The 26,844-nt window shown below is 47.7% G+C and overlaps 2 protein-coding genes across 3 annotated transcripts in view; one reads left to right on the top strand and one right to left on the bottom strand.

The window, feature by feature from the left end:
- Window positions 1-6,552, top strand: part of GPBP1L1 (GC-rich promoter binding protein 1 like 1) — a 34,047-nt gene extending 27,495 nt beyond the window's left edge. For both annotated transcript variants that reach the window (XM_082483595.1, XM_082483596.1), the window contains 4 exons: window positions 3,337-3,495; window positions 4,242-4,366; window positions 5,261-5,363; window positions 5,627-6,552. In XM_082483595.1, the coding sequence (XP_082339721.1) occupies window positions 3,337-3,495; window positions 4,242-4,366; window positions 5,261-5,363; window positions 5,627-5,773 (534 nt within the window). In that variant the 3' untranslated portion in view covers window positions 5,774-6,552. The remainder of the gene's footprint in view (window positions 1-3,336; window positions 3,496-4,241; window positions 4,367-5,260; window positions 5,364-5,626) is intronic.
- Window positions 6,553-12,458: 5,906 nt separating this feature from the next.
- On the bottom strand, window positions 12,459-24,550 carry NASP (nuclear autoantigenic sperm protein). The gene is made up of 15 exons (XM_082483594.1): window positions 24,448-24,550; window positions 23,253-23,303; window positions 22,343-22,453; window positions 21,710-21,790; window positions 21,419-21,516; window positions 19,800-20,693; window positions 17,843-17,925; window positions 16,841-16,926; window positions 16,619-16,692; window positions 15,364-15,552; window positions 14,933-15,099; window positions 14,405-14,458; window positions 14,249-14,320; window positions 13,098-13,229; window positions 12,459-12,619 (listed from the first exon to the last, which is right to left on the bottom strand). The coding sequence occupies exons 1-15, from the start codon at window positions 24,507-24,509 to the stop codon at window positions 12,566-12,568; spliced, it is 2,208 nt and encodes a 735-aa protein (XP_082339720.1). The 5' UTR covers window positions 24,510-24,550; the 3' UTR covers window positions 12,459-12,565.
- Window positions 24,551-26,844: the final 2,294 nt, after the last annotated feature.

Genomic DNA, 26,844 nt, shown 5'->3' with positions numbered 1-26,844 from the left:
TCATTTCCTTTCTCTAGGAGAGCCAACAGCACACTCAGTGAGCCCTGAGAGGGTTGAGGGGGTTTAATATGTCTATCTGTGTCTTCAGCTACAGCATCTGTTTTAATTTTGGTGTTGGAAGAGGTGAGGTGGAAACTGACTTACCTCCACTTCTGTTCTGAAGTATGGAGTGGACCCTGTATATATATATATATATATATGTCTGTTAACATTTCAGCAGTAACTGCGACAAAACACATTTTGGCCAACATTTCTATGCATCACTTTATAGCTTATATACAAAATGCTGTTTTACTACTTGAAATTCCACAAAGCTTAATAGAAAGTGACACTGAATAACTTTGCTCCTGGGAATCAAAATGTAATAGGTTTGTTATGTAGGATCATATGTAAAAAGAATAAAAATAAAACAGACTGTGATAAGTGACCTATTCACATAATTTGAAATGAATGTGTTTGCGTTTCAAGTGTAACAGTGGAGTTTTTTCTGGTTGTGCGTTTGTCTTTTTCCTTTACAGATCTTCTAAAATAAGACTCTGTCATCTTTATGGTTCTCTGCTTTGCCGGCTTTACTTTGCAACAGCCTGTACTTTTCTGCTTTAGCCACTGCTGAGTGTAAAAGCAGTCATTAAAAGCAATAGTTAACAAGCACGTACCTGCCACTTTGACAAATAGATCTTACACTGTAATCCTTTTCCTTACCTTGCTTTTGTCTGTCCTCAGACTGAGTCCTTTGTGCTACTGACAGCCTTCCCTTTTGTGTAATGCACAGCACAGTATGGACACCTTTACAGCATAAATATTTAAACTCAAACAGGCTTTCACCTCCAGGTAGATACTGAGAAGGGCATTCACTTTGTATCATACAGTAGTAACGCAAGTAGTCTCCATTATTTTATTCCACCACCACCCCCCTGAAGGTCTTACCTGAAACTTTAGTCAGCAAAGATGTCAGATACTAATCTGACAGCAGGAGTAGGCAGCTGGGTTTTCCCCAGAACAAGCAGTACTTCCTTTAATACTTCTTGTATTACCAGCGTCAAATCAACTAAACAAAAAGAGCTTAAAAATTCCTCCCAGAACACTTGTAATATATTTTCCTTTGAATCTGTTGGAGACATGCAGTATGAAAACACAGGACCGTGGCCAGCAAATGCTACTGTAATCCTGCTTCCACAGGCCTGCTACAAGTAATCTCTGCTTTTTATTTACGAAATTAGGATAATGCCTCTCCTGCAGAAGTGTTGGAAATAGTACCTTTATTCATAGAAGACCACAGTGTGTTGCCAGCTAGCACTGGCACCGTGTCCCCACAAGCCAGTGCAAGATAAAAATTAAGATATGGTCTGAATCCTTAAAATGGTACAGGATGACTTTTCTGTTAAACAGACCGATACCTGAACAAATCTGAGATTATGCGTATTGCTCTCATTTAAAAAAAAAAAAAAAAAAACAACCAAACCCACAACTGAGATGCCTTAATGTTTCAGTCAAAGGGCTAAACCTACCTCTAGAAAAGATGTCCAAAATGACTTTGTACCCTTTTACATAATATTGTCTTTTAGTATTATAAAGCCTTCTACAGAAAGTTACAAATAAAATCAGAATTGAGGTAGAATTTAATTCCTTTTTAAGACTCTGTTGTTTCTAAACCATAGCTGTAACTGTCTTCACCTAATCTGTAGAAATTAAGTTTTAGTACCTCAGCAGTTCTACATCGTGTTGTTGAAACGGCTACTTCTAGCAAAGAGTTCAAGTGCTTTAGCAGGGTATTCCAGATCACCAGAAGACATCTAATTTTTAGTCTCCTTTGCTCATAATTACCTTCTGTCACTGCAGTCAAACTAATTACCATGTTGAGAGTTTTAATTTCAGTATTGTGCTAGCTTTTTATCCTGATATTCAGTCAGGATATTATGACTGATATTATGTCTGTTAAATTGCTGATTTGTTCCTTACTGTGTTGAATTAGGCATAATCCAAAAAGACCACCTGAGAAGCGTTTAGTGTAAGGCATTACTTTCAGCATGCACTTCCCTGAAAGGTGTTACTGCACACCAGTGTTTCATGTGCAACAGGCATTAGAAATATAAGCAGCAGTTGCTGCCTTGGTTTTGGCTTTGCTAAATATTTTAGTTGCCTTCATCTTTGCTCAGAGCACTGTGAGTATGATAAAAATACTTGCAAAGGAGATCCACTTTGAAGAGCCTGAATTTGCAATCTTCCTACCCTAGTTTAAAAAAAAAAAAAAAAAGTGTGGGGGGAAGAAAAACACTACAGGCTTTAAGAAATTTTACCCTGTTTTAATATTGAGGAAAAAAGATCCAAGCAAGTAAGTGAAGGAAAAGAATAGATTTGCATGCAAGATTCTGGTGTCAGGTATCCAGGTGAATAACTAAGTTCCTTACTGTCTTAGAGTAGCCAAACATGAACTCCATATATAAGCAGAAGGTTAAGGTGTCAACAACTTTCACGTAACATATTCTTACGTTTCTTTTGCGTGTCCATTCCAAATGATGGAACAGATTAAATGGAAATCTCATATTGGTTAGTAGTGGTTTTATTGCAGTGTCATGGCTGGGGTACTGCTAATGCGCAAACTGCTGTGCCTCATGCCTGGTTCACAGATTGAAGATAATTAAGAAAGCTTAAACACTGTGGAAGAGCATGGGCGGTTACCTTGGGTTCATGAATCGAGCTGGGCAGATTTCCCACAGTCTCCAGGGTTGTCTGTGTCTGGCTCCACGCTGACCCATCCGGGCTGTGAGTGTACATAGCAAGGAATCAGCAGCGTGCTCTTCATACCGAGGCTGTGGCTACCTATTTCACATCCAATTGTGGTTAGTTAAGGATGTGGCCACTCCCTGAAAGGAGATTACCACCCCATAGCTTAATTTCAGGGTAGAGTCTGTCAGGATGGCTTAAGATGCAAATTTGAACTGAGCTTAATCTCCTTAATTTTTTAATTTTTGTAGGGTAGGAGTCCTGCATGAAGTTCTCTGCCTTAATATTCTGTTGTAGACTCCAGCATTGCTTGAGAGAGTTATGTTGCCAAAGAACAAATGGCCATGTGAATTGCCTCCTAGGGGATGAAAAAAATAAGAGTCAGTATTGATAGGTGGGAGAACAACGTGCTGGTAAGGGAAGAAGGGAATGTGCAACACCAGTCAGTATTTTCATGGGAATTCAACATTAGGATTGGGGTTTTTTTGGAGGGGTTAACAGCCAGCCAAAGAACTGGTGGGTGTTTGAACAGTGTAAGCGCAGACCCTGAAGAGGGCCACGTCTTTGCATTGATACTGTTTGAAAGTCTCTGTATTTACTTTCCATGTCTAGAGTCCTTCCAGCACCACCCCTCCCATCGAGATCTGCTCTTCACGCTTGACGAAGCTGATGCGCCGTACCACTGATAAAAAAAGTGAATTCCTGAAGGCACTGAAAGATGATAGGAATGGGGAGATAACAGAGAACAGAGAATGTGACAAGCTGGATGATGTAAGATTGCTGTCCTTAAATACGTAATGATCGCATATACAGTAAGGATTTGCGTACAGGAAAAAAAAACAGAGCAGTGTGTATAATTCAGGCTCTGGAGGAGGAAAGGAATGACTTCCGTTGGTCTGACACATGGGCCAGCAGAAGTAGTGCACAGCACTCTGATGAAGGGAGATCTGTAACATGATGAAATGCTAATGGATGAGTAATAAATAAGGTGGAAGGGAAGGTCACAGATGGTGAAAGTAAACTATATTTTTTTCAAGGATTCTCTAAGGAGTGTAACAATACTGTATTCTAACATCTTAATTTGCTTTCAAACTTCCTTCTCAAACTCTATCCACAGGGAAGTTGAATTCAGTGCTTGTAGGAGGTGCAGGATAGCAGCTCAAGCCTCAGAGGCTTGGACCAGACCTCTAAATGCATAAGTCTGTGGCTTAATGTGTATGTGAAGGCTGTCCTTAGGTGTATTTCATTCTCATAGTTTTCTTACTCTCACTCTGAATCCGCTGATGATGGCTTTGTAATGCCCCCTTGGCACAAAAGTGCTGTCCACCAAATGTCGTTCACATTGTGTTGTCACAGCCAGGTAGAAGTTGCTTTCAACCGTTATCAGTCCAGGCTCTGTAAAAAACACTGACTCAAGGCGAAAGGCTTTACTGTACTTCCAAAAGCAGAAGCCTGAACATGGAACAGTGTTATTGACACAGTCTGTGCAAGCACACTTTGCTTTTATTTTTCTTTAGATGGAGAGCAACAGCACACCAGAACCAAAGGAAAACTGGGAAGAGAACTGCCATCAGAATGGTCTTTCTCTCCCTTTGCCGGAGGAGGGGGAAAACCTCTCTCATTCATTGGAAGCAGAACACAGGTGAGTAAACGGCAAAATAAAGCATCTGGAGTAAAGGAAGGTGAGTCCTTGGACCGTGTGAGGAGAAGGAAACCATTTCAAAGAAAACTCTCCTGGGAAGCAGCAGTAGCTTTGTGTGTACTGAGCTAGAGGTGTGTGGGCTTCATGACTAGTGCTGGGCTAGGTGGAGTCTTATTAAAAATAAAACAAGACACGGATGACAGGTGAGCCAAGACTTTGCCAAGGTCTGTAATTAAATTCAAGTGCTTCTCTAGTGCCACATCCCTGTGTGTTAATGATGCCTAGCTATTTACCTGCCCACACTGGGAGTCAGCGTGAACCTAGTGTGATTCCAATTAATTTACAAGCAGTGTCCTGAATGGAATGGTCTGAAGACTGAAGATACACCCTGACACTTGCACATGCCGCTTTCTGTCTGCACTTAGAATACTCCCGTGCGGCTTTAAATGCTGTAAAATGGGAGGAGAATTAAGAAAATGTTTACTTAATATCTCAGCTTATATCTTGCTTTGGTGAGTAAGCAGTGTGTGAGCATCTGGTGTAAGCGGATAGTAAGTTTTAGGAGATTCCGAGCTGCGATACCGGTTTGATTGCCTCATGTCCTCCTTTGGTGTCCTTGGGTAGAATTTCAAATCTCTGTCTTGCTGTCCTTCTGCCAGGCTAATTATTTACCCATTGTACAGGACTGCTGATGATTAAATATTTGCAAAAGACATTGAAAAATGTTGGGTAAACACAAAGCATTGTTGAAGTGGTCTCTAATACAGAAGATTCCCTGGTGAATCAGGAGCAAATTAGTACAAAACCTTGTGCTTCATGGAGAAAACTTTCTCTCCTTTGCCATTGTTCCTTTGCTTGAATTCCCATGTCCCTTTTATTTTCTCCACAAATCAGGTTATTGAAAGAAATGGGATGGCAGGAATATCCTGAGAACGATGAGAACTACCTGCCCCTCACGGAGGATGAGCTCAAAGAGTTCCAAATTAAATCAGAGCAGGTATGTTTATAGCTCTTGCCACTTGTGACTGCTCTTCTCCCTCTCCCTTCTCATGCACAAGTCTTCTGGGGTGTAATTCTTAAGGATGTTCAAGAAGACAGAACTGGAGTGAGATTGTAGTGCGATTGATGACTTTGCATTATCCATGCGGAGCATATGTATGGAGTTAATATATATAAATATGTAACTTGTGTCCGCAGATGGTTAGCGACAGTTACTCTCCGCACTTTTGCTTGTTTTAAAACTTGCTTTCATTCCTACAGCGAAGAAGAAACGGATTTGGGAAGAACGGATTTCTTCAGGGCCGCGGCTCCAGCCTGTTGTTCCACTGGAGAAGCACTTTTAAGACAAAGATTGAGGACTCAGACACAGAAACTAGTAGCAGCGAAACGTCAGATGACGATGCCTGAAAGTGGGCACAAGAAAATTAAAATAAATAAAACCAACCCAATAAACTCAGTTCATAGTTCAACATGTGTTTGGGGTTGTATAAACTAAACAGAGTTTATTCTGTCTCCAGTCTGTTCAGTTTTTTTTTTTTTTCTTTTGTTGTTGATACTTCATGCACAAGGGAAATAATTGTATCCCAAAGAAGAGAGAAATTGGCTTCTTTAGCTTTTTCTTTTGGTTTTGCCCTAATGCTTAATAGAAGTTTGTGCAGCTAGCAAATTTTGACAAAAATCCCTTGTGGGGCAGTGCACAAGTTCAGTCTTGTAAGCAGGACACAAGTGGCTGACTGATCTTTGCAACAACAAGCTTCTAACAGTGCCGCCTGCATTACATAATGCCGTGCGGTAACAGTGTGCTAAAACAATCATTGTCAATGACAAAATGGCTATTGAAGTTCTAATTATGTTAAATTAATGCTAATAACATGAATTTTTTATTTTATTTTATTTTTTTTTGGCGGCTCGGGGAGCTTCATCACTTAACCAGGCGTTTGTGGTTTTCTTTTTTTGGGTACAGCTGTAAAATATTTGGATATAGGAATTGTTTGTGTTCTTCTTCTTGCAGCCTTGATATTCAGGGTGGATTGTAAAATATAAATTTTTTGTGAGATTTCAAAGATTAAGATTATTTTGATAACATTATTTACAGATTTAAAAAAGTGACTATCACATTGAGTCTGTATGAGGGGGAAAAACTACTGCATCAAAAATAACTAACTTGGAATAAATATTTTGCATCAGTTTGCCAATTCTAATTGTCTTTCTTATGTAAGAAAAGCTTTCCTCTAAAGGGACCTGCAACTTTGGGGGTTTAATAGCACTGGGGATAAATAGTTTCTTCTCCCGCTGTATTTTTTCCACTTGGCAAACATTGCTGTAGCGCTCAGACTGCAGGAGCTAAACTCTTCCTTTAAGAAGGGAGAAGGAGAACAATGGTGAGATGATAGCCCCTGTTTGGGTTTGGTTGGCTGTTTGGTTTTTTTTTAATAAACAAAAGAAAATAATTCAAATTATCTTCCACTAAAGCAGTTTGCTTTTTTTTTTTTTTTTTTTTTCCGCTTCATACAAAATCGTGAAGCTCGACTGGTCGGTGTCACTTGTTCCTAGTGCAATGCTGCTGTTCATGTTCACAACGTGGCAAGGGAATGTCTGAATCCAAAGCTGTTTTCATTGAAATCTTTTTTAAAAATTCATGAAAACATTTCTATTAGATTAAAAAGGATTTTACAAACAACTCAGTTGTGGCCTAAGCTATTTCAGTGTCTGTTTTAAGTTCAGCTTGTACACAAACGTTTTGGATTGGAAAGTATTTGCATGGTTGTGCACTGTTTGCAAGTGGGTTGAATGGAATTGCACGTCGAGTACAAAATCCTGCTCTGGCTGACCTGGGGGAATTTTACCCGAGGTCCTGCTTGGGTCTTTTTTAATCCACTCCTGGACAGGCAGAGAGGACAGATACATTAAAAAATAAATACAATGTTTAGCCATGAATCTTTACATCTGGACTCAAGGGAACCCTTAGCAACACTGGGTGTTACTGTTCTACTTCTGCTTTTAGTTCCCCCTGACACAGAGGCACTACTGCTGCAGATAACCCCCAGCGTGAGCGGTGTTTCTTCATCACCACCATCTGGAAGCCAGGCTCAAGTCACTGGGTCTTCCTGGGAACACTCTGGGAAGCTCAAGACGTTTCACAGACCTCCTAGTTCCTTTTGAACATCTTACCGCTTGGGCCCCATCAAACATGGCTTTTGCCTGGAAAAGTTTACCCGTTTCTTAAATGGATGCAGGAAGTTAAAATTCTTAAGTGAAAAATCCTCCAAATGTATTTGTGGTGTTGTCAAGAAATGGGGTGAGTTTAAAAAAATCCTTCGCATCAGCTGCTCGCAATGGGCAGACTGGATTGGTAAATGATTCCTGTCTGGAGTAGGGGACTTGCCTGATGGGAGGACAACAAGGGAGGACCGGTGGGTACCGAGGGCTCCTCGTCTCTCATGCCAAACTCTGCCCTCAGCTTCTGCGCCCCGACCCCTCGAGGGCTCGTGTGGGGTCTAAACATCAGTGAAACTTTTTAAGGCATTACAGACTGCCTCTGGAGCGAACCTCTTCGAGCAAATCCCCATAAACAGCAGCTTTTTTGTGGGCAAATCACCGACTTGTGAACGGTGGCAAAGTGGGAGGGTGACGGACAGCACCCTGGGGAGGGCCTGCAGATGCTCCTCACCTGAGCAGAGATCACGGTGAGGGTGGAAGGAGGGGAGCTCATCGGGGGAGCAAGGGCGTATGGCCCTGAACGGACAATGAAAAGGGGGCAGGGGGTAGAGGGAGAGGTGGCTCGTTAGCTTAAACCGGGCTCCGGCTGGGAGCTGCTGTGGGGGGGAGAAGGGGCTGGGGCAAGTCTGGCAGCCAGCGCTCTGCAACTGCGTGAGGGGACGGGGGACCCTCTCACGGAGCATCATGGCCGGGGGGCCACCCCACCTTGGTCCCTGTCTGTTGCCCAGGTGGCCAAGCGACATTTTTTCCCCCTTTTCAGTAAGTGCCGGCGGTAAACAGTGGGAACGGCCAAGGTCAGGGCTGCGGCTGCCCTCCCTCGCCCGTCCCAGCGTAGCAACGGTGGCTTCAAACACCGCAGCCACCGTAGCCACCGCTGAGCAGGTCTGTGCACGCGTCCCAACCCGCCTCAGGGGGGCCATGCCTGGCAGGAGGATCCCCCCATCCCCTGGCATGGTGGCACCCCCAAGTGACCCCCACCTCCTTGTGCTTCGCAGGGTCGCCCCATGCCGGGCGCGGGGGGCTTCACCTGTCCCCGCTGCCACATGGCTTTCAGCTCCCGGGCGCTGCTGCGGGCGCACGAGGAGAAGCTGTGCCTCGGGACCCCAGTGGCTGCCAGCTCCGGCCTCCCCGAGGGGGACCCACCGCCGGCCGAGGGGGATCCGGGCACGGCGGGGAGGCCACAGGACACCTTGGTAGCGTGGAGCTGGGACTGGCACGGGGTGTGCGGGGCTGGGGGGGTCCAGCGGGGACAGGGACGGGGACGTGGGCTGGGATGGAGGATGGGGCATCACAGCCCCCCATAGCTGGATCCGACCCAGCCTGAGCTGGGGGGACCCTCCATCCTCCCCCCGCCACCACCACGCGGGCAGCCCTCTGTGCTTATTTTGCCAAATATGTTATTAAGCAGGTTTTTTTCCCCTCTTTTCCGTTTGCGTCTGCGAGGTCGGGGTGTCCCAGCGTGGGGACCGGGTTGAGCCACACCATCTCCTTGCGCTTCCCGGGCTCCCACCGGCCATGAGGGGACAGCGGGGGCCGGGGCGAGCGCAGGGGGCTCCCCTGGGGGACGTGCTCACCCTCCGTGAGAGGGCCCTGCTCCGGGCGGCCGATCCCGCTTCCAGGATGCTGTCAGTGGAGGTACGGCCAACCCCACACCCCGGGGGTGGCCATCAGCGCCCCAACGGCTCCCTGTGCCCCGAGCTCCGTGGCTGGTGGGGTCCGTCCCCTCCTGCCCTTTGCAACCCCCTGTGCAGAAGGGAGAGCCCCGCCGGCAGCCGGCCCCACCGCGGGGGCACGGGCAGCGGCCGCAGGAGCTGCTGGAGGCCCACGAGCGCCACGTGGCTGAAATCCGGGCCAGGACCCAGCAGCTGGAGCAGCAGAGAGAAGGTAGGTGCTGGCAGGGGTTTTGGGGTGATGGGGTGGTGCTTGCGGGATGCAGTAGCCCCTGGGGAGAGGGGCTGTGGGGGCCCATGCCGACATGGCCCCTCACCATCCCACAGGGCTGTGCCGGCGGCTGGCGGCGCTGGGGACGGCGGCGGCTGTGGACCCCCACCCCGAGCGGGGGGAACGGGAGCCAAGCCAGGCCCTGCGTGACCCGGTCGGGCGGCTTCATGAGGCACATGGAGGGTGAGCCCCAGCCGGGGGTCGGGACAGGGCTCTGGGGGGTACGTGGGGAGAGGAGTGCTTTCCATCACAGGGGCCTTGGACCCCCTCACCGCCCCCCACACCTCTCCCCATTTGCCTGTTTCCTCCCCAGGGCTGCCCTCCACCTCGACGCCCTCCACCTCGACGCCCTCCTGCCGGCCGCGGGGCCACTTGCCGCCGAGGCCAGGTGAGGGTGTGTGGGCGATGGCAGAGCCCAGCCCAGCGTCCTGCCGAGCCCCAGCCATGGCTGACGCCGGGGCCGTGGCAGGGCGCTGCGACTGTCCTACCTGCGCAGTGGAGGGCACGACCCAGCCATCCTGGCCCAGCTCCTCCACCTCCAGGCGGAGGCCACCACACTGGAGAAAGGGGCTGCGGGGCCTCGCAAGGGCAGGAGGGCCGGTAAGCCCCAACCCCAGCCCAGACCCCCCACCTCCCAGACCCCCGTCCCCACAGGCGGTGGCTGAGGCAGCCCCGGCTGTGCCAGCAGAACCCCCCGGCACTGGCGCACGGGGTCTGGACACGGCGCTGCTGGCCATGGAGCTGGAGAACCGGCGGTTGGAAGATGAGCTCCTGGCACTGAAGGTCAGGAGGGAGAGGAGAGCCAACGCCGGTAGGTGACAGGGACCGGGGCAGCCCCCCAACCTGCAGCCCACAGTCCCCAGTTGCCTCCATGGCTGCAGCATCATGGCCCCCAGGCTGCCTATGGCTCATGCAAATATGGGGAGACCCACATCTGCCCAGCCCGGGGTGGGGGTCTCTGCACTTGGGGAGGGGGGTGGAACTTGCACAGTGACAGCACTGTGGTGAGGACAACAATGTTCCCTTAGACATTGGGGGAGAACGGGGCGGGTGCAGAGTCACAGCACAGCACAAATAGGACCACCCCAACCCTGAATCCCAACACCACGGTGGGGATGCTGGGGCCAAGAGCTGCTGGGGAGGGGGAGAGATTTGGAGGGGGGAGATTGTTGGGGGGGTGGTGGTGGTGGTGGTGTGGGGGGTGTGTGTGTGTGTTAAACTCCGTAGTGACAAGTTCCCACCCCCCAGGCTCGCAGGTGGCCCAGCGGCACGCGGAGGATCTGGCCCAGCTCCAGGCAGAGGTGGGGATGCTGCGATGCCACATGGAGCGGACAGGGCCCTGGCTGCCCCCTGCCATCCTCCCGCCCCCCGTGGCCCCCCCCATCCCACCAGCCCTGGCCGGACCAGAGCTTTTCACGGTAAGAGCCTCATCCCAGGGCTGTTCCCAGGTCTCTGGAGGTGCAGGGACCTGGGGTCGGGCTGCTGACCTGGACGGGACGATGGGTGTGGAGGTACAGGCTTGGGAAGATGACTCAGGAGCTGCTGCCTTGGCCACTGCTGGGGACACAGGTGCCCCACAGAGCCAGGGCCACCAGGGCAGGAGGTTGTGTCTGTCCCCCTGGGTACTGAGCCATAGGTGTGATTTGCTCTGCACACCAGTGCCGTGAGGGGCGTGGGGGGTCTGGGCAGCTCCCACCAGTGCCTCTCACAGGACGAGGCTGGGATCCTCCTCCTGTTAATGCCACTTTTCTCCTTTTCCCAGGAGTCCCCCCAGCCAGCGCTGGGGACAGGCAGCCCTGCAGGCCCTGGCCGCCCCCACATCCCCTCCAGCTTCCCCCTCACCCCCTTTGCAGCTCTGGAGGACCCCCCTCCCGCTCGGGAGCCCCCGGTGCAGCACAGACCTCCCCGAAGGTGAGTTGGGGGGAGGCTGTGCCCTGTGGTACCACCCTGGTACCCCTCAGTGCCCCCTCTCCGAGCTGGAGTGGGAAAGCGGAGCTTTATTAACCATAAACACAATGAAGGGATGGCAAAATTTGTTACAGCTGCAGGGATGGGGTTTGGGACCAGCTGTATAATTAGCATTTCAGCAGCAGCAAGGGCAGGCAGGGACAGGACAGGCAGCACCAGGCAGAGCCCAAAGCCGGCAGCAACCGAGCCCCATGGCTCAGCCTCCACCTCAGGCTGCTGCTCCTCACCCCCAGACAAGTTGTTCCATGCAGTGCACAGGAGGGTTTGGGGACCAGAGGAGGGCACAGTTGCTTTTTTTCTCTTTCCCCAACCGTCCCTCCACAAGCCCTTTCTAGAGGAAGCCCCACAAGCTTTCACAGCAAGACCCACAGCAAGATTTCCTCTGCTGTGTTCAAGACTGATGCCAGGTGTTTAATAAACAGCTTCAGCCTGTTGCTCTTTGCTTCTTGGCCTTCTTTTTTTCCTTGTGAACACATACGTTTGTCCCTGAGCAGCCTTCCAGCCCCACAGGGGCACATAGAGGAACTCACAGATTAGTGCTGTTCCCATAAGGATCCATCAGCCCCTGCTCCCACCCTCCTCCCAGCTCCACAAGCACAAACAGAGATACAAAGGGATGAAGCGGAGGTTGAACGCAGCTGATGATACAACACAACAGCATCCTGGCAGTGACAAAGGGCACAGGGGCCAGACAGAGCTCTTATCACCCTTCCCCAGCATGTTTAGGCTGCTCAAGGCTAAGGGAGGCACAAAGGGAACCTCCACCAGGCTCGGCCTGGAACCAAACACAGCCAGAGCTGCAACCACAGGGCTTGTGCCCGACCCCACGCCCCAGCAGAAGGCAGAAAGCCCTTATCTAGTTTCCCTAGACAAGCGGATGCAAACAGACCTGCACCCCAGGAGCAGTGAGGAACAGAGGCCAGAGCTTGTAACAGCATGAGGATCAAGACAGGGAACATTTGCTTACAATCTTTATTGAAGTCATACAAAAGTTGCCAAAAAGTGAAAAAATACACTATATACAAAACCATTTTCCTTGTAAGGAGAGGAGTGTCCAAGGTTAAAGAATTATCATACTGTGCTTTCAACTGCAGCCCCTGATTCTGCTTGTGGCCTTTTCTCTGTCTAGAAGAAAAGAAAAGGTTTTGTTTTTAAAAAACAAGACATGGCCTTACAGCACCAATTCATGCAGCAGTTCAAGGCTGAAGCCTTAACTGACCACTCGTGCTTTGCTGGTCACCACAGCCCAACACTATTCTAAAATAGTCACCTTAACAATCGTAGGCCAGGTGATCAGCATTAAAACCCAGGAGTAATAGCTGTGCCGTAGTTGAGTCCGACTCGAACTCCCCGCAACACTTTTCCGTCCCACCCCACAGGCTGCAGGTCCCCACAGCCAGCGTCCTTCCAGCCCACACACACAGTGTCAGACCCCACGGTACAACATGCATCCATGCATGGGAATATTCCCCACCCCATCTGGGAAGGTTTACGAAGACCAGCAGGCAAAAAAACATCTACCAGGCACAAAACCATGCCCGAACAGAGTAAAGAAAACACCCAATAAATAATCATGGCGCAGAGTCCTGACTCAGCTGCCCACCTCCTCTTCCATTTTTTCTGCAACCTCATTTCCACTGGGAGCCGCATCACCACCACCACCATTGACAGCCGGTTCTGGTTTAGATTTCTTAGCTTCATTGTCTCCCTGTTGAGTCTCCTCCTCTGGTTTCCTCTGAAGACAAAATTGTTTAGTCTTCACTATGTAGAAATTAAAGTTTAAATTTAATTTTTTTTTTTAAAAGAAAGTTAGCATCTAGGTGGCATTGCACATTATCTATTCAACCTCTACTTGCCAGCTTCAAGACAGATACTTAAGTGTTAGGATTTAACCAAAGCTCTGAAGCTTTGGCACAGAGGTCTCAACCACAAAGGACTTCCAGCAAGACATTGTTTAGGCGCTAGTACCTATAGTGCTGGATTATCCTTAGTTACAGTTTGGCAAGGAAACATGCAACTGCTGAGCCAGGTAACAGTTAAGGGGGTAGACTTAAGGCATCTACAAGATGTACAATCACCTGTGGAAAGCAGATCAAAGTTGCTCCAGGCAAACCTGAACTGAAAGAGGCTGATATAACACAGGCCAGGCTGCGCCACAGCCACACGCAAAATAAAAACTAAGAGATCCCATAGGGGATAATTTTAGTTATATTTGCAAACAGTTCTAGAAAACAAAAAAACATACACCGTTAAAGGAACCCAACGCTCAGTACATTATCACAGTGAGAGGCAGTTTATCATCACTACCATTAGACTGGCTTTGCTGCTTATTAAGTCCAATTCTCCGTTTCCACTTGGAAAGAAGGGAACCCAACTCAGCCTGGTTGCTTGCCCTTTCCTGAAGATCTGTAGGCCGCCCTGCTCTTCTTGCAGGTCCTCAGCAGAGGAGGGCACTTGTTCAGAGAACGCCTGCAGAAGCCACACAGCTCGGCTCGCAAGTTAATGCGGTGTGGGTCAGGGGTGCCGAACCACCAGGAACTAATCTCCTGGAGGCTGGACCATTCCCAGACTGATTGGCTCCCAGTGGAAAGGAGTTTCGAGCACTATTTCTGCTTTTACTTTTAGAGCGCTTTTTTCCCCATTATAGAACTAAGTTAAGAAAAAAAATACTTTAAGCCAAGAAACACAATTATACAAAGCAAGCCAGTGGTATTTTAACAAACTGTTTGTTCAACTAGTAATTTCTGGGCTCACCTTTTTCCTGACTAGGTGAGAGATGTCTGTAACACACTGAGATGCACCGTCAGCTGCTTTTCTTACTGGAATCTATTGCAAGACATAACATTGTCACAGAAGTTACAGCAAGCAGTAATCCTTAGAGCAGTCAGCATCAGTCTTAAATGAACTTACTGTGGAAACAGAACCACTGTCTTCACTCTGTGCAAAGCCAGATGTGGTTCCAACCTTAAGAAAAAGCAGAAAAAAAAAACCAGTGGAACAAGTTCTGCTTATCCAGTCATACAAAAAAGTATAAGCTGGTTTAGAAAGGGAAAAAACCCCCAGCTCTTTCATGTCTCACTGTGTTTTTCTCCTACACTTGCACACAGGACAGACAGATGAAAAGCTCGCGCAGTGATGCAACGCTTGGTCCATTCTCACATTTGGCTGACTTATTTCCAGCCCTGACACATTAAATTGCTACAGAAGCCTATCAAATACCCGTTTAGTTTGGAACAATTAATGCCAATGTATTTACTAACTATCCTCTTTAGATGTCAGCCACCTCAGCTGCCTTCTCACAATCACAGCCGGTATCATTTGTGAGCAACCACCAGTCCCCGATCTGTACGATCAAGTCTGAGTTCTTCCTATTACTGGTTTACTTCACGTCTCACTGGGAGAATGTTTTGCTAAAAGGAAACAGCAGGAGACACTAACCAGAGTTGCTTTTAGTGCCATCTCAGCTACTTTCGCACTCTTTTGAGACTCCTTTGAATCTTCTATCTTTTCTTTAATTTCGGGAAGCAGTCCCTTTAGTTCTTCAATCTCCTTCTCATCTTCAGGGGACCCACTTTCCGACTTCTTTATTCGCTCAGTAAGCATCGCTACAATGAAACAGTTACAGCAAAACCATCAAGACAAAGTAGCTATCCAGTCATCAATATCCACAGAGGCAAGCATCCATAATAAACACTGTTTCAACAATTCTGATACCAGTATAGCTTGTTACCAGTTTCAGACCAGCAAACATCTGCACAGCAAGGTAGTTTATAAGCGTATCTAGCTACTTTTAGGGCTGTTTTAACAAAGTCTGCTTTGACTTGTGAAAGCTCTGAAACTACTTAGCGAATGCAAGAAATTCCACTTACCCATTCTCTTGTCAATGACTTCTACGGATTTACCAAACTGCAAAACCGCTTCGTCAAACTGGCTGTTGTAGTGGTAGGCCAGTGCCAGCTGGTAGTGACTCTCGGCGAGCAGGCGGTCGTGAGCCTCCAGGTACTTCTGCTGCAGGGCCAGGCAGGCCTGAAACTCTTCTATAGCCTGCGTGTAGTTTTCTATAGGAGAAAGCCATAAGGTCTTTACAAACCACGCTCATCTATCCAAACAAGCAAGATCTAAACCCTTATCCAGTTACTCTGTATTTTATCACACTTTATACAGTCTGAAAACAGAACCACCGTTGAATACAGCAGCTGAGTTGAGCGACAGGCTGCTTTCAGATCAAGTGACAGCACTCACAGTCGGGCACTGTCCCCTCACACACCTCAGAACAAGTCCAGTTCCTCTAGTTCACTCACGAGTGCTTTGTCCATTTACAGCAACACAAGAAACTAATCAGCCAAGTCAAAACCAGGCATCCAAATCCTGATATTTTACCTACCACCATGAATTGAGTGCAACTTGATTGAATGCAGAGCTAAGGACAGTCCCCTGCCACCTCCCAGCCAAGCTCTCCATTCAAGGTAGGCTAATGTCATAAAATACAACCCTCATTTTGTAGCCCTCGTCCAGAAATCTGTCACATTATTTCCCATGCTTGCCACAGAGGAAGATTACATCCTACTAGAATTTAACAAGATTAAAACATGTTTTCAAATGAAGGGCAGATAAGACACATTAGAAGGAATGAACCTGAGTCTTGCTTCACACTCCTTTTTTCTCACGCATAATGCATCAGGGTCTTTCCTGACCATACTCTGGTATTTTGGGAAGTCTAAGGGAGTCAACCATTTTTTATTTGCAGTTGTTATGTTCTGGAACTGGCATGGTACCAACACCTCCCATTGAGCTCAGTGACTCACTACTTCAATAAGGAAAGACTCCTCAGTTTCTGAAGCTACCCAAACCTTGCCTATAAAGCAGAACCCAAGGCTGGTTTTGATCTGGTAACATTACTTGAAGCGTTCTTTCACTGTTCTGGAAAAATATGGACTACCCTGTTTAGGGCACCAATTTGTTCATCCATTGATTCTAAAGCTTCTCACATGGCTGCACTATCATAATTAAACAAAATCTATTTTGTTTTCATCTTAACAATCTTAACTCACCTCTACTCATTTTAAAGTAAGAAATAGAGAAGGACAGAAGGTGGAACAGTACATGAGAATTAGTGTTACTTACCAGATTCAATGCTAACTTCTCCTAACTTTAGATGAGCTTGAGCTGCATGGAGCTGAGCTTCTTTTGTTTCTTGTCTAAATCAAGGAGGGGAAAAAAAAAAAAAAAAAGCTAGTTTTCAAGTGCTGATCAGATTATGCTACATTCACTAATTGCTTATGCCACCCCCTCCAATTTCCAATTACTTTCTCTAGCAGATATCCAAATTAGGACCTAAACCTTTACCTCTTGTAGATGACTTTTGCTAACTCCAACATGTCCCAGGCTAGCTCAAGATTTCCAATTTCATCCTCCTCACTTTCCTGTAAAGACTAGAAATGCATTAAAGATTAAGTGACTCGGTTACACATCACATCAAACAACACTACGTTTCTAAGCAGTGTTGTCAAGGAATAAATTTCTTTAAGAGGTAAAGAGTTTAGCATTAGAAGGAGGAAAAAAAACCCAAAAACCAAAAAACACACAAACATGCAGAAGAGGTTATTTCCTCAACTGAGACTTTGCCTGCAGTGAAAGTGTTTTAAGTGGAACATAAGCTTACATTGTTAGTTGATAGGGCCTTAATTTTTTTTTTCTAGAAATAACAGAGCACCAAGCACCAATGTAGCCTAAGAATAAGACTTTAAGGTGCTATTTAGATGAATCAAAAGCTAAATAAAGGAGTTGATGTTCCACGTTTTTTTAAATGAGCTTTTGAACTTCATTAGAATAGTCTGAGGCAGATACTCTATTCAAGACTGTTGTACAGTGTGCTTAGTACCACATTTTAATAGGTGTCAGACTTTTCCAGGTGTTTTGATTGCTACATCAATATAACAACTCAGATTTAAGCAGCACTACACTTCCCACTAAATTTCCATCCTAACCATGGCTTATTAGACTGCGTGTATTCAACATGCACAGTGAGACAACAATAAAACAAGCAGAGAAGAAACTGCTACAAGTAACTAACTTCAGTGACAAGCTAAAGCAACTCTCCCTGCCTGCCCCTGCGTTCACCAGGCTGCATTACTCGTCAGTAGGCTGCCCGGGTTTACAGGCAGAGCTGAGCAAGATACCACAATGCAGACAACACATAGCGCTGCCCCTTCCTTAGGCAACACTGGTTTTCAAAAGTGATTTCCTACACAGGACTAAATGAAATAACAGCGAGCTTTTACAAAGACATTAACATGACATTTAGACAAATACTGCAGTCCTCCATGAACACCGATATCAGAGTCTCACCTTGTCTTCCACTGTCAATTCATTCTCCTTATCGTCTTCAGCTTTATCATTTTCTTTGTCTTCCTCTTCAGATTCTTCTGTTTCTACAGGGAAAGTAGATGAACGAGAACACTTGTTACTACACTTGCTTCCCATGGAGTCAGGTAGAATCTATTATATCCAGCCCTCATCCTTCCAGTGACAGGTTAGACGTGTGATGCAAAAAGAGCACAGATACATTAAATTCTCATCAGCAGCAGCCATCTTGCTGAAAGTGTTAGGCACTGTAGACTAAAGTAGCTCCGGGCTACTTTAGTCCTTGTTTTAAGTTTAACTTCACACTATCCAGAATGGAAACTTACCTAGAATTCAGTTCTCACAAATGCATTGTGAAGTCCCACTGAAGCCAGGGGATCCTGAGCAGCCCTGGAGGTACTGGTCAGTTGCTGGACTTGATGCTACAGATAACAAGCGTTTTCAGCAAGATAGCTGCCAAGCTGTGTACAAATAAGACTGTTTCTGAATTTGTGTTCCTCATGTCAGACATTTAAGCGGCAGTGTTATTAATGAACCTGCCATTGTGCAGCACTGATTTGACTTTTGGTACTGTGTAGGAGCGCTACATGTTCTACTCTACCAGTAGAAAACATTTCGGGAAAAAGTGCAGTGAAGGAGTATGGCTAGTAACTTTAAAGTACTGGTTGATTTCCGTGCTAAAGTCACACACTTAATTCCTATATCATGACCACTGACTAATCCCAGAATAACAGGAGCTTGGTGGGGTAGAGACTAAAGAACCCATGAGCTCATTAGGCTAACTCCCCCCAAAACACACATCTACCACTGAGAGGGCCAAACCTGTAAGTATGAGGACAACTCAATCAAAGGTAAACCAGAAGAGATGTTAGGAAGTTGAAGTCAATTTTAAGTAGTGGAAAGAGTCTGGAAAGACCGCACACCAGACCAGGATGTTCAAGCGTGTCCTCACACCAACAGAATTGGAACAAACAGCAGCGGTATGTGTACTTTCACAGGATGAAGAGGAGTGGATAACTACTCTTGGTTTATGTTCAGTCATACCCTGTCCAGACAGACACCTTGTTAGGCAGCTGCTTCACCACTCCGAATGTCACTGTGACCAGCGGTACAAATTCTTTCAGTGTACAGAACTACTTAGTCTGAATATTCGCCGCTCCTAAAATAAGGCTCTTCCCGTGCAGCTGAGCTACTGACAAGCAAAGTTTCAATTATCAGCTCATCAATTATTTTATGCAATAGAAAGCAGTGGCCTACTAAGACCGCGCAAGTACTACTTCAGCAAAGTGTACAAGTTTTACTAGGTTACTTTAACATAATCCTGAAAACAGCTACAATGAAGCAGGGAAGCAGAATGGCAGAAAAAGCTAGATAGCTGGTAGACCATACTAGATAGTAGCAATAAGCCTTCAGGTTCCAGGGCAAATTAAATTTAGATTTGCCAACTTGCAACTACCACCAGAAAGACTCAAATGGAGAGTTCCTTCCCCCCGCCAAAACCAAGTTTACTATTCTGTTACGTATTGGGCTGTTCTTATTTTTCTGCTCCACTGTTTTAAAATAAAATATGGTTATAACCAGAGGCAACTTGTGCTTCAAGTTATTTGAAGGTTAGTGCAATAAAACCCAGACGCATGCAAGTGAACATCCATTCAGTATTCTCCACCAGCCTAGCCATTACTTACACATTTCACAGGGCTGTAAGTTTGCTTTCAAGTAAGATTTGCTTTGCAGTTAGTTAAGCGTTAGTCTAGAAAAACTGAGACTATTCACTATTCCTTGAAACTTTAAGTGGATGTAAAAATCCTTCAAGAGCCCCTTTACTGTGCCTTTTCCTTATTCTAAGGCAAACAGAAAATTCTGAATGGAACACTTTTTACCCATTGTTAGCCAAATCCATCAAGTCATCCACCCACAAGTACTTTTCTCCTCTCACTGTTACCTTCTCCCTCTTCCATCAGGTCATCTTTCTCTTCTTTTTCTACCTTAGCACCTTCACCCTCTTCCATCAGGTCATCTTTCTTTTCCTCTTTCTCTACCTTAGCAGCTACTTCAGCCTTTTCTTCCACATCATTAGATGGCTCTTTGCCCTCTGTGGGCACAGGTTCCTTTGAGGACTCCCTCTCTTTAGATTCATCTGGTTTCTCTTCTGTAGCTGTCTCTACCAGCTCTTGTTTCTCCTCCACCTTCTGCTGTTCAGCTGCCTCTGCCTCCCCTTCTGCAGCTTCTTTCTGCTCCACAGCAACTGCTGCCTGCTTTTCTGCTGTCACTTCTTGTGCTACTGCCTTCTCTTCCACAGCTGCCTCTGCTTGCCCTTCTACAGCCTCTCCCTTTTCCACAGCTGCCTCTTTTTCTGTTGCTTCTGCTGTCTGCTCTCCCACCTCTCCCTTCTCTTCCACAGCTGCTTCTCCAGCTTCAGCCTCTTCCACAGCTGCCTTTGCCTCCTTGTCTGACATTTCTGTCATTCTCTCCTTCTCAGTTGCCTCTGCTACCTCGTCTTCAGGCACCATCTTCTGCTCTTTTTCCACTACCTTCTCTTCCACAGCTGCCTCCTCTTTCGTAGCCTCCTTTTCCACAGCTACCTGCTGCTTCTGCTCTTCTGAAATGACTTTCTCCACAGAATCCTCCATCTTCTCTTCAGCCTCTTCAAGCTTTGCGCCCTTGTCAGCAGTTGCTTCTTCTTTTGGTTTTTCTTCCGTGATCTCTTTCATTTCAACATCCTCCTCTTTGATTTCCTTCTCAGATAGTACTGGAGACTCTTCTGCAGACTTTTTGGCCTCTTCTTTTTCCCCCATGGCGTTATATACCTGTTCTCTCAACTCCTCCCTTGCTTCTTCTACATGATTGAGGAAGCATAAACATTTCTCCGAGTTTAGTGATAAAGACATTAATGGGCACTGACAATACCACCCTCAGACCCTCCAGTATGTTGGTTTGTCATCAAGTCAGATGACATTCCCAAAAGCTCTGCTTTCAAAGTACAAGGAATTAGGACACAACCAACATAGTAATATGAACTAAGGAAGTACCTTCCCCAGACTGCATTATTGCAAGCGGCCGCTCAAGCAGTGTGCAGTTTTGCGCGCTAGCGTTTTTAGTCACAGCTAAGCAAGAGGTGCCAGTGTTTTAATAGTCTGGATTGACAGGAATTCCTGTATTATCTCCAGCTGTAGGTAGTATAAAACAGTTACTGTTCTTGGACTTTTTACAGAGACTTTGACATGTCCTACTACACAGACTGTACTGCTACAAGGTTACAAAGCAGTTTGAGTGGACTGTGAAGCTTAAGAAAGCAAGTTTGAATGCAGCGTTTCAGGACACAGACACCTGGTGACACTTTACACATGCTTTCAGTGACCAGTTCCTTGCAGAAGTTTTACAGATTTTGTTCAATCTTTAAGCATGATTAGAAGAAAAAAAAAAAAAAAAGGCCATTCAGAATGCTAAGAGTTTCAACAGAATGATTTAGGCTACCTAAGGTACTGATAGACTGAACTTGGATTGTTTAGACAAAAAAACGCAGCTCAGTGCCTCCACGGCACGGAAGACAGCTTTACATACCATCAACAGTTGGTAATGCAGAATCATCCTCAGCTTTTTCTCCTTCCTCTTCAACCTGCACACCTTCCAAAGCATTTCCCAGCACACCATTTTCCATTCTGAAGGCAACAAAAGTTTGTTATCCCTTAGCTCTTGTAATAACACTGCCTGAACTGCACAAGCTGCAGTGCCACAGCCCATCCCACCCAGTAAAACCCTGCATACGTGAAGTTCTACTGTAACCCTGCCTGTGAGGGTGAAATCCTGTTACGCCAGGCAGACTCTTGCTCAAATGAGAAACTGTCATCATACCTTGCCAACTCCAGGAGAGATTTTCCATAGTAGAAAAAAGCTTCTGCACACTCGTCTGCTGTTTCACCATACTTTTTACCCCTACAAAAGTGACGAAGAGTTATTTGCCTGTGCCTAGTTTAGATTTTGATACATGAACTCCAAGGCTAAAAATTCCTGGACAGGAAGAATCATTTTCTTAGTTTATCTCTCATTGTTTCAAACAAATAACAAATGCTTGTCTCACTTAGCTAGATATGGGTCTCAAACATCCAGCAAAGCAAATTAATCTAAAACCCAAAGGCGTATCACTCTCGGAGACTGATGGAGACTAGTAAACAAGCTACTAGCAAGTAACGCTATCCCATTATTTTCATATTCACAGACATCAGAACCATACACCGCGAAATAAAATACAAAATCCCTTTTCCTCCTTAGGGAGCTGCATTGGCAATTACTATCACAATAGCTGTCTAAATTGCACATTAACTACAGTATTGTCCAACACCTGGGTTAATTTAAATAGTCTGTCCTCTTCTCAGTTGTATTATAAATACAGCAGCATATGTAAAATAAAAATCTCAATCTTTCTTGTATAAGCCTCATCAGTATAGCCAAGACCTACAAAAATAAACATAACATTTTAGTACTCACAGTAAGCTCGCAGCTTCCTGGAATGCATTAACAGCAGCCGGAATATTTCCCATTACCAAGTGTTTCTGTCCCAAACCCAATAGTTTCTTTGATTCTCCATCCACATCCATACTGAAGAAGGGGGGGGATAAAAATAAATCAAATACAGGATTGTCAGTTTCCATAGTAATTTTGTATCCAGCTTTCAAAACCTAGTCAGCTCTATATACAAGTGAGTTGCATACATTACACTGGTTGGAACTAGTTGGGGGGAGGGCTGTTTGGTTTTGTTTGTTTAAATCCGGACCAACTTTTAGTTCTGATGACCGAGGGCAGACAGGTTAATTTTAACCAACTGTTGCAAGAAGCGGGTATTGGAATCTAATATGACAAAGGATGCTAAAGAACATACTTTAAGAGTTGCACACCAGTACAACACTGAATACCATACAGTGTTTCACCAGACTCTGATGCTAACTAACTCAAGAAAAAGAAGAAGAAATCCAAGTTATGACTTCTCATAGCACAGCACAATGCATAGATACAACTCCCAGTTTCAATTCAGTGCATCTCACACAGCTCCATTTCCAGAAGGTCCATCCCAGTCCATCTTGGACTGGAACAAGAAGAGCTGCCCACACAGGCATACTACTACTGGCTGGTCACATACCTGTACTGCTCCAATGCTTCCCCAGCATTAACTCACATACCAAGAATTTCCTAAACAACAGCCGATATTTGTGTATTGAAAGAGTTTTGTTGCACTAGATTCGTGCAGGCTATGGGTGAACACAAGTTCCAGCACCTACAGCATCCGCATCTGTTAAACTTCAAGCCTAACAACGGATTTTGAGGGTGACCTTTTTGTTTCACTCAATAACCCCAGGATTTCACAGTCTTTAGTAACTGACAACTCCGACTCCCATCTCACCTGTCTGTCTTGTCTGTGGATGTGGAAGGAGCTGCCAATTCCTCTTCCATCCTGCAAACAGAACATCGAATAAGCGTTTATAACAGGCCACCCATTTCGTGACAGGGACAGAGCCCTCAAAGGTGTGAAACCAGAGCAAGGAGCGGTGTTCGCTTTCAGATGTTCAGCCATCCACAGCGAGTCCACATGCTGGTCCGCTCTGCCAGCTGTCTTTTGGAGCAGCCTAATTAGTTTCAGTTTTGTTTATTGCTCGAATGAAGGATCGTTAGGAAAGCAGATGCTCTCAGGTTATATCAGACTAAGCCTGGCCTATAGGTCTGCCCTCTAAAAAACAGGCCGCCCCCCCCCCCCCCACCGGCTCGCAGCACCCTGTACCTCAGGGATGTCCCGTCCGCCGCCCCCCCCCCCAACCTGCGGCACGGAACAGGCCGCAAAGCGCCGAACCGGGCGTTTTGCGTCGCCTTTCCAGTCAGAAAATCCGGGATGGGCCCAAGGCGCCCTTCGGGGGGGGGGGGGGGTGGGTGGGGGGGGGGTCGCCACGGCCCCCCCCCGGCCACCCCCTCGGCAGCGGCGGGGCAGCCGCCCAGCTGACAGCCGCCGCAGCCGCCCGAGGGCCCCGGGCGGAACAAAGGCCGGTAGAGGTGGGCAGAGACTCGACCCCCCCCTCCAACCATTGCCCCTCACAGACAATGGGCGCCTTTCCCGCCTTCCCCCGGCTCCGCCCCCCGCCATTGGCGCCAAACCCCGACGGCGGATCCTGACGGGCTGGCGGCCCAGCGTCACGTGACGCCGCAGGACCACCCACCCTTTCCCCTTCCCCTTCCCCTCCCCCCCCCCCCCCAAACCCACGGGCAGTTTCCGCGGCGTCGGCTGCCCCCAACAAAGATGGCAGCAGCCGCGCGGGGGGGAGGTGTCACGTGGTGGCTCCGCGCGAGCCGAGCGGGCCCAGCGGGCGCTGGGGGAGCGGGGCGGCACGTACCATCGCCGGGAGTGGGGGGTGGGGTGGATGTGGACAGACGCGCGAGCACCAGCACCCCCCCCACCCGCCCCCCAAAAGGAAACCCTGCCCCCCCCAACCTCCCCCCCCCCCCGGTCACCCCGCTGCGCGAAAGCGCCCCCCTCTCCCCTACTGCCCCCCCTTCTCCCCCCGCCCGACACGCACACACCGTGAGCGGGGCAGCCCGCGCGGCCCTACCTCGTCGGTGAGGCCGGCGCGGGCTCAACGCAGGGGGGAGCTGCGACGGCCGAGGATTGCATAGACGCTGCCGGAGAGAGGGGCGGCGGCGGCGGAGTGCAGACCCCTGCCCCGCCGGCTGCCTATATACCCCCGAGGACACGCCCCGGCCCGCCCGGCGGCGCGCGCACGCCGCGGGGGGACTACCGCTCCCGGCGTGCCGCGCGCCCACCCGCCGCGGGACGCTGAAGGGGGCGCCGCCGCGCGGGGCCTGCCGGGAAGTGTAGTCCCGGGGAGGGCGGGGCCCGCGCGGCGGCCTCCTGGGAAGTGTAGTGCCGGGGACGAGGCCGTTCCTCCGCCGCGCGGCATACTGGGAAGTGTAGTCCGCGGCACAGGCCGGCGGTGCGAGGGCCCCGGGAAGGGGCGGGACATGGATATACACACATACACACACACCCCCCCACACCCCGTGCGGGGGCGGGCGCGGCGGGGAGCCCCGCGTTGCGGTAGGCACCGGCAGCCTCACAGCGACCCCAGCGCAGCCCGTTGAAAGGTCAGTCGGCTCCGGCCCAGGCCGGGCAGAAGCTTCGCCCGCCAGACGCGGCCGACATGGCCGCTGCGGCAAACAGCAGCGCCGTCGGCGAGACCCGGAGGGTCATTAGTCCCGTCCCCCCTTCCCCGCGCCGCTATTTCAAGATAAAAGTTGTGCAGCTTCAACCGCGCCGCGTTGCTCCCTGCGGTAACAGAGCCGGGAACTGCGGGTTTAGCAGAGGTACAGAATTAACCTGCTTTTCTCACCATTCTCTCTGCCCGCTTGCTCGCTCTTTGATTGGAGAAGCCACTAGGAAAAGTTAATTGGGGCCCTGACATTAAATGAGGGGGGGGAAAAAAAGTCTCAAAGCCATACACAGAGTACAGTGTTTTATTTAAGACATGCAAGTGGAAATACATGCGACAAAAAGCCACTTTTCTTGGCAGGATGACTGCTGTTAACGCTCCACGTAGCGCCTGCAAAGTCACACTGCTTCCCTACTGATCTGCAGGAAGACCTGCATTCAAAGTCACCCGTGTTTGTAATATTCTAATTAAAAAAAAAAAAAAAACAAAAAAAACAACAACCAAACAGGGATTTTGTTTCCCTTAAGAAGAAAATGTCCAGTCTAGTAAAGAATCCCAACTGAGCAGTAATGGCTTTCTCCACTGAGGTAAATTCAGCAGGAATTAGGAAACACTTTACTGAGGAACAGAAATTCTTTAAATTTTATGTAAGGATTACAAAAAGCGATAAACAGGTTTGTTCCAGTTCAGCTGCACGCTGTGAGGCCCAGGGCAGGAAATACCTGAGGAGGCATTACGCTTGAGGTGAATATATAGTTTTACTATAGACTTACTGTAAACGAGGTTATCAAAACTAAAACAATCTAATTCTTTAATTTGTGAACTACCTGAATACAGAGGATTATTTTTCTAATTCCGTGTTTGTTATTGCCGTGAGGAAAATAAAAAAATAAGTGTTCTTTATTTCACTTACAGCCAGTTAAGCTTTCTTTATCCAGCAGCCAAGGAGGAGTCCCGCCTATGACTGTCTCTGAATGGCATCAATAGATCTGAAAGAGTTCCTTTGTTTTAAATCCCAGAGGGCCTTGGAAACTCTGTCTTGCCACCCTGTCCGAACCAAGGCAAATGAGCATTAACCCTATTTTACAGGTAGAGAAAACCAAAATAAAGCATTAACATTGCTAAGGTCACAGAAGGTATCACCACCAGAGCACTGGTAGGCACCAACACCTCATGTCCTTTGTACTCAAAGGGCGAGACAATTCACCAAGAGACTGAAACAAATTAAAACCATTGTTGGTGCTAGAGCTCCAGCCCTGCTCAACTGTGTGTCAGTACTTGGTAAATCAGTGCCTACCAGGGAGTAACACAGAGACATGGCAAGTGGGAAAACAGAGGCACAGGAAAGGCAAGTGACTTGCCCGGTGTTACCAGCAGGTCAGCGGTAGAACAGGAGATGGGATCAGTTCTCCCAAGCATCAGCCCAGGCAGCAGTCAAAAATGCGACATAAAACAGAAGGGGCCCTCTGACAGGTCTTTGCTCTTACTGTACAGTCAGGAACTAATTTTGTGACCTTCCAGAACTCAAACTGGACATCTCTGGTAAAGAGACACTGGGCAACTTTACAGTAAAAGCAGGATGTTTTTCTACAGGACTTGCTAAAAAGTTCTTGAGGCTTCTGTGATAGGACAGGCCAATTGGAGCTGAAACCTACCCATGTGGCAAGCAAGAGAGAGGATTGCCCCGAAGGCCTGCTCCAGGGTATGCATTTATTCTCCTCAAATCTACAGGCAAATTAGAAGAAAAAGAAAATAGAGAATTCGAGGTCCCACAAGTACTCTAACGTGGGTAAAAAACAC

Source organism: Vanellus vanellus (assembly GCF_965231255.1).
Source record: "Vanellus vanellus genome assembly, chromosome: 5".
Taxonomy (NCBI): domain Eukaryota; kingdom Metazoa; phylum Chordata; class Aves; order Charadriiformes; family Charadriidae; genus Vanellus; species Vanellus vanellus.
The sequence above is the reverse complement of the archived record's forward strand: the minus strand, read 5'-3'. Positions and strand labels throughout refer to the sequence as shown.

What these genes read in the sequence shown, in the direction of transcription:
- NASP (XM_082483594.1), bottom strand. Translation starts at nt 24,509, where the DNA reads ATGCAATCCTCGGCCGTCGCAGCTCCCCCCTGCGTTGAGCCCGCGCCG. An exon ending in TCTCTCCTGGAGTTGGCAAG is followed by an intron (nt 21,517 to 21,709) that starts GTATGATGACAG and finishes TGTTGCCTTCAG; the next exon opens with AATGGAAAATGGTGTGCTGG. An exon ending in CAGAAAAAATGGAAGAGGAG is followed by an intron (nt 12,620 to 13,097) that starts GTGGGCAGCTGA and finishes CTTTTCTTCTAG; the next exon opens with ACAGAGAAAAGGCCACAAGC.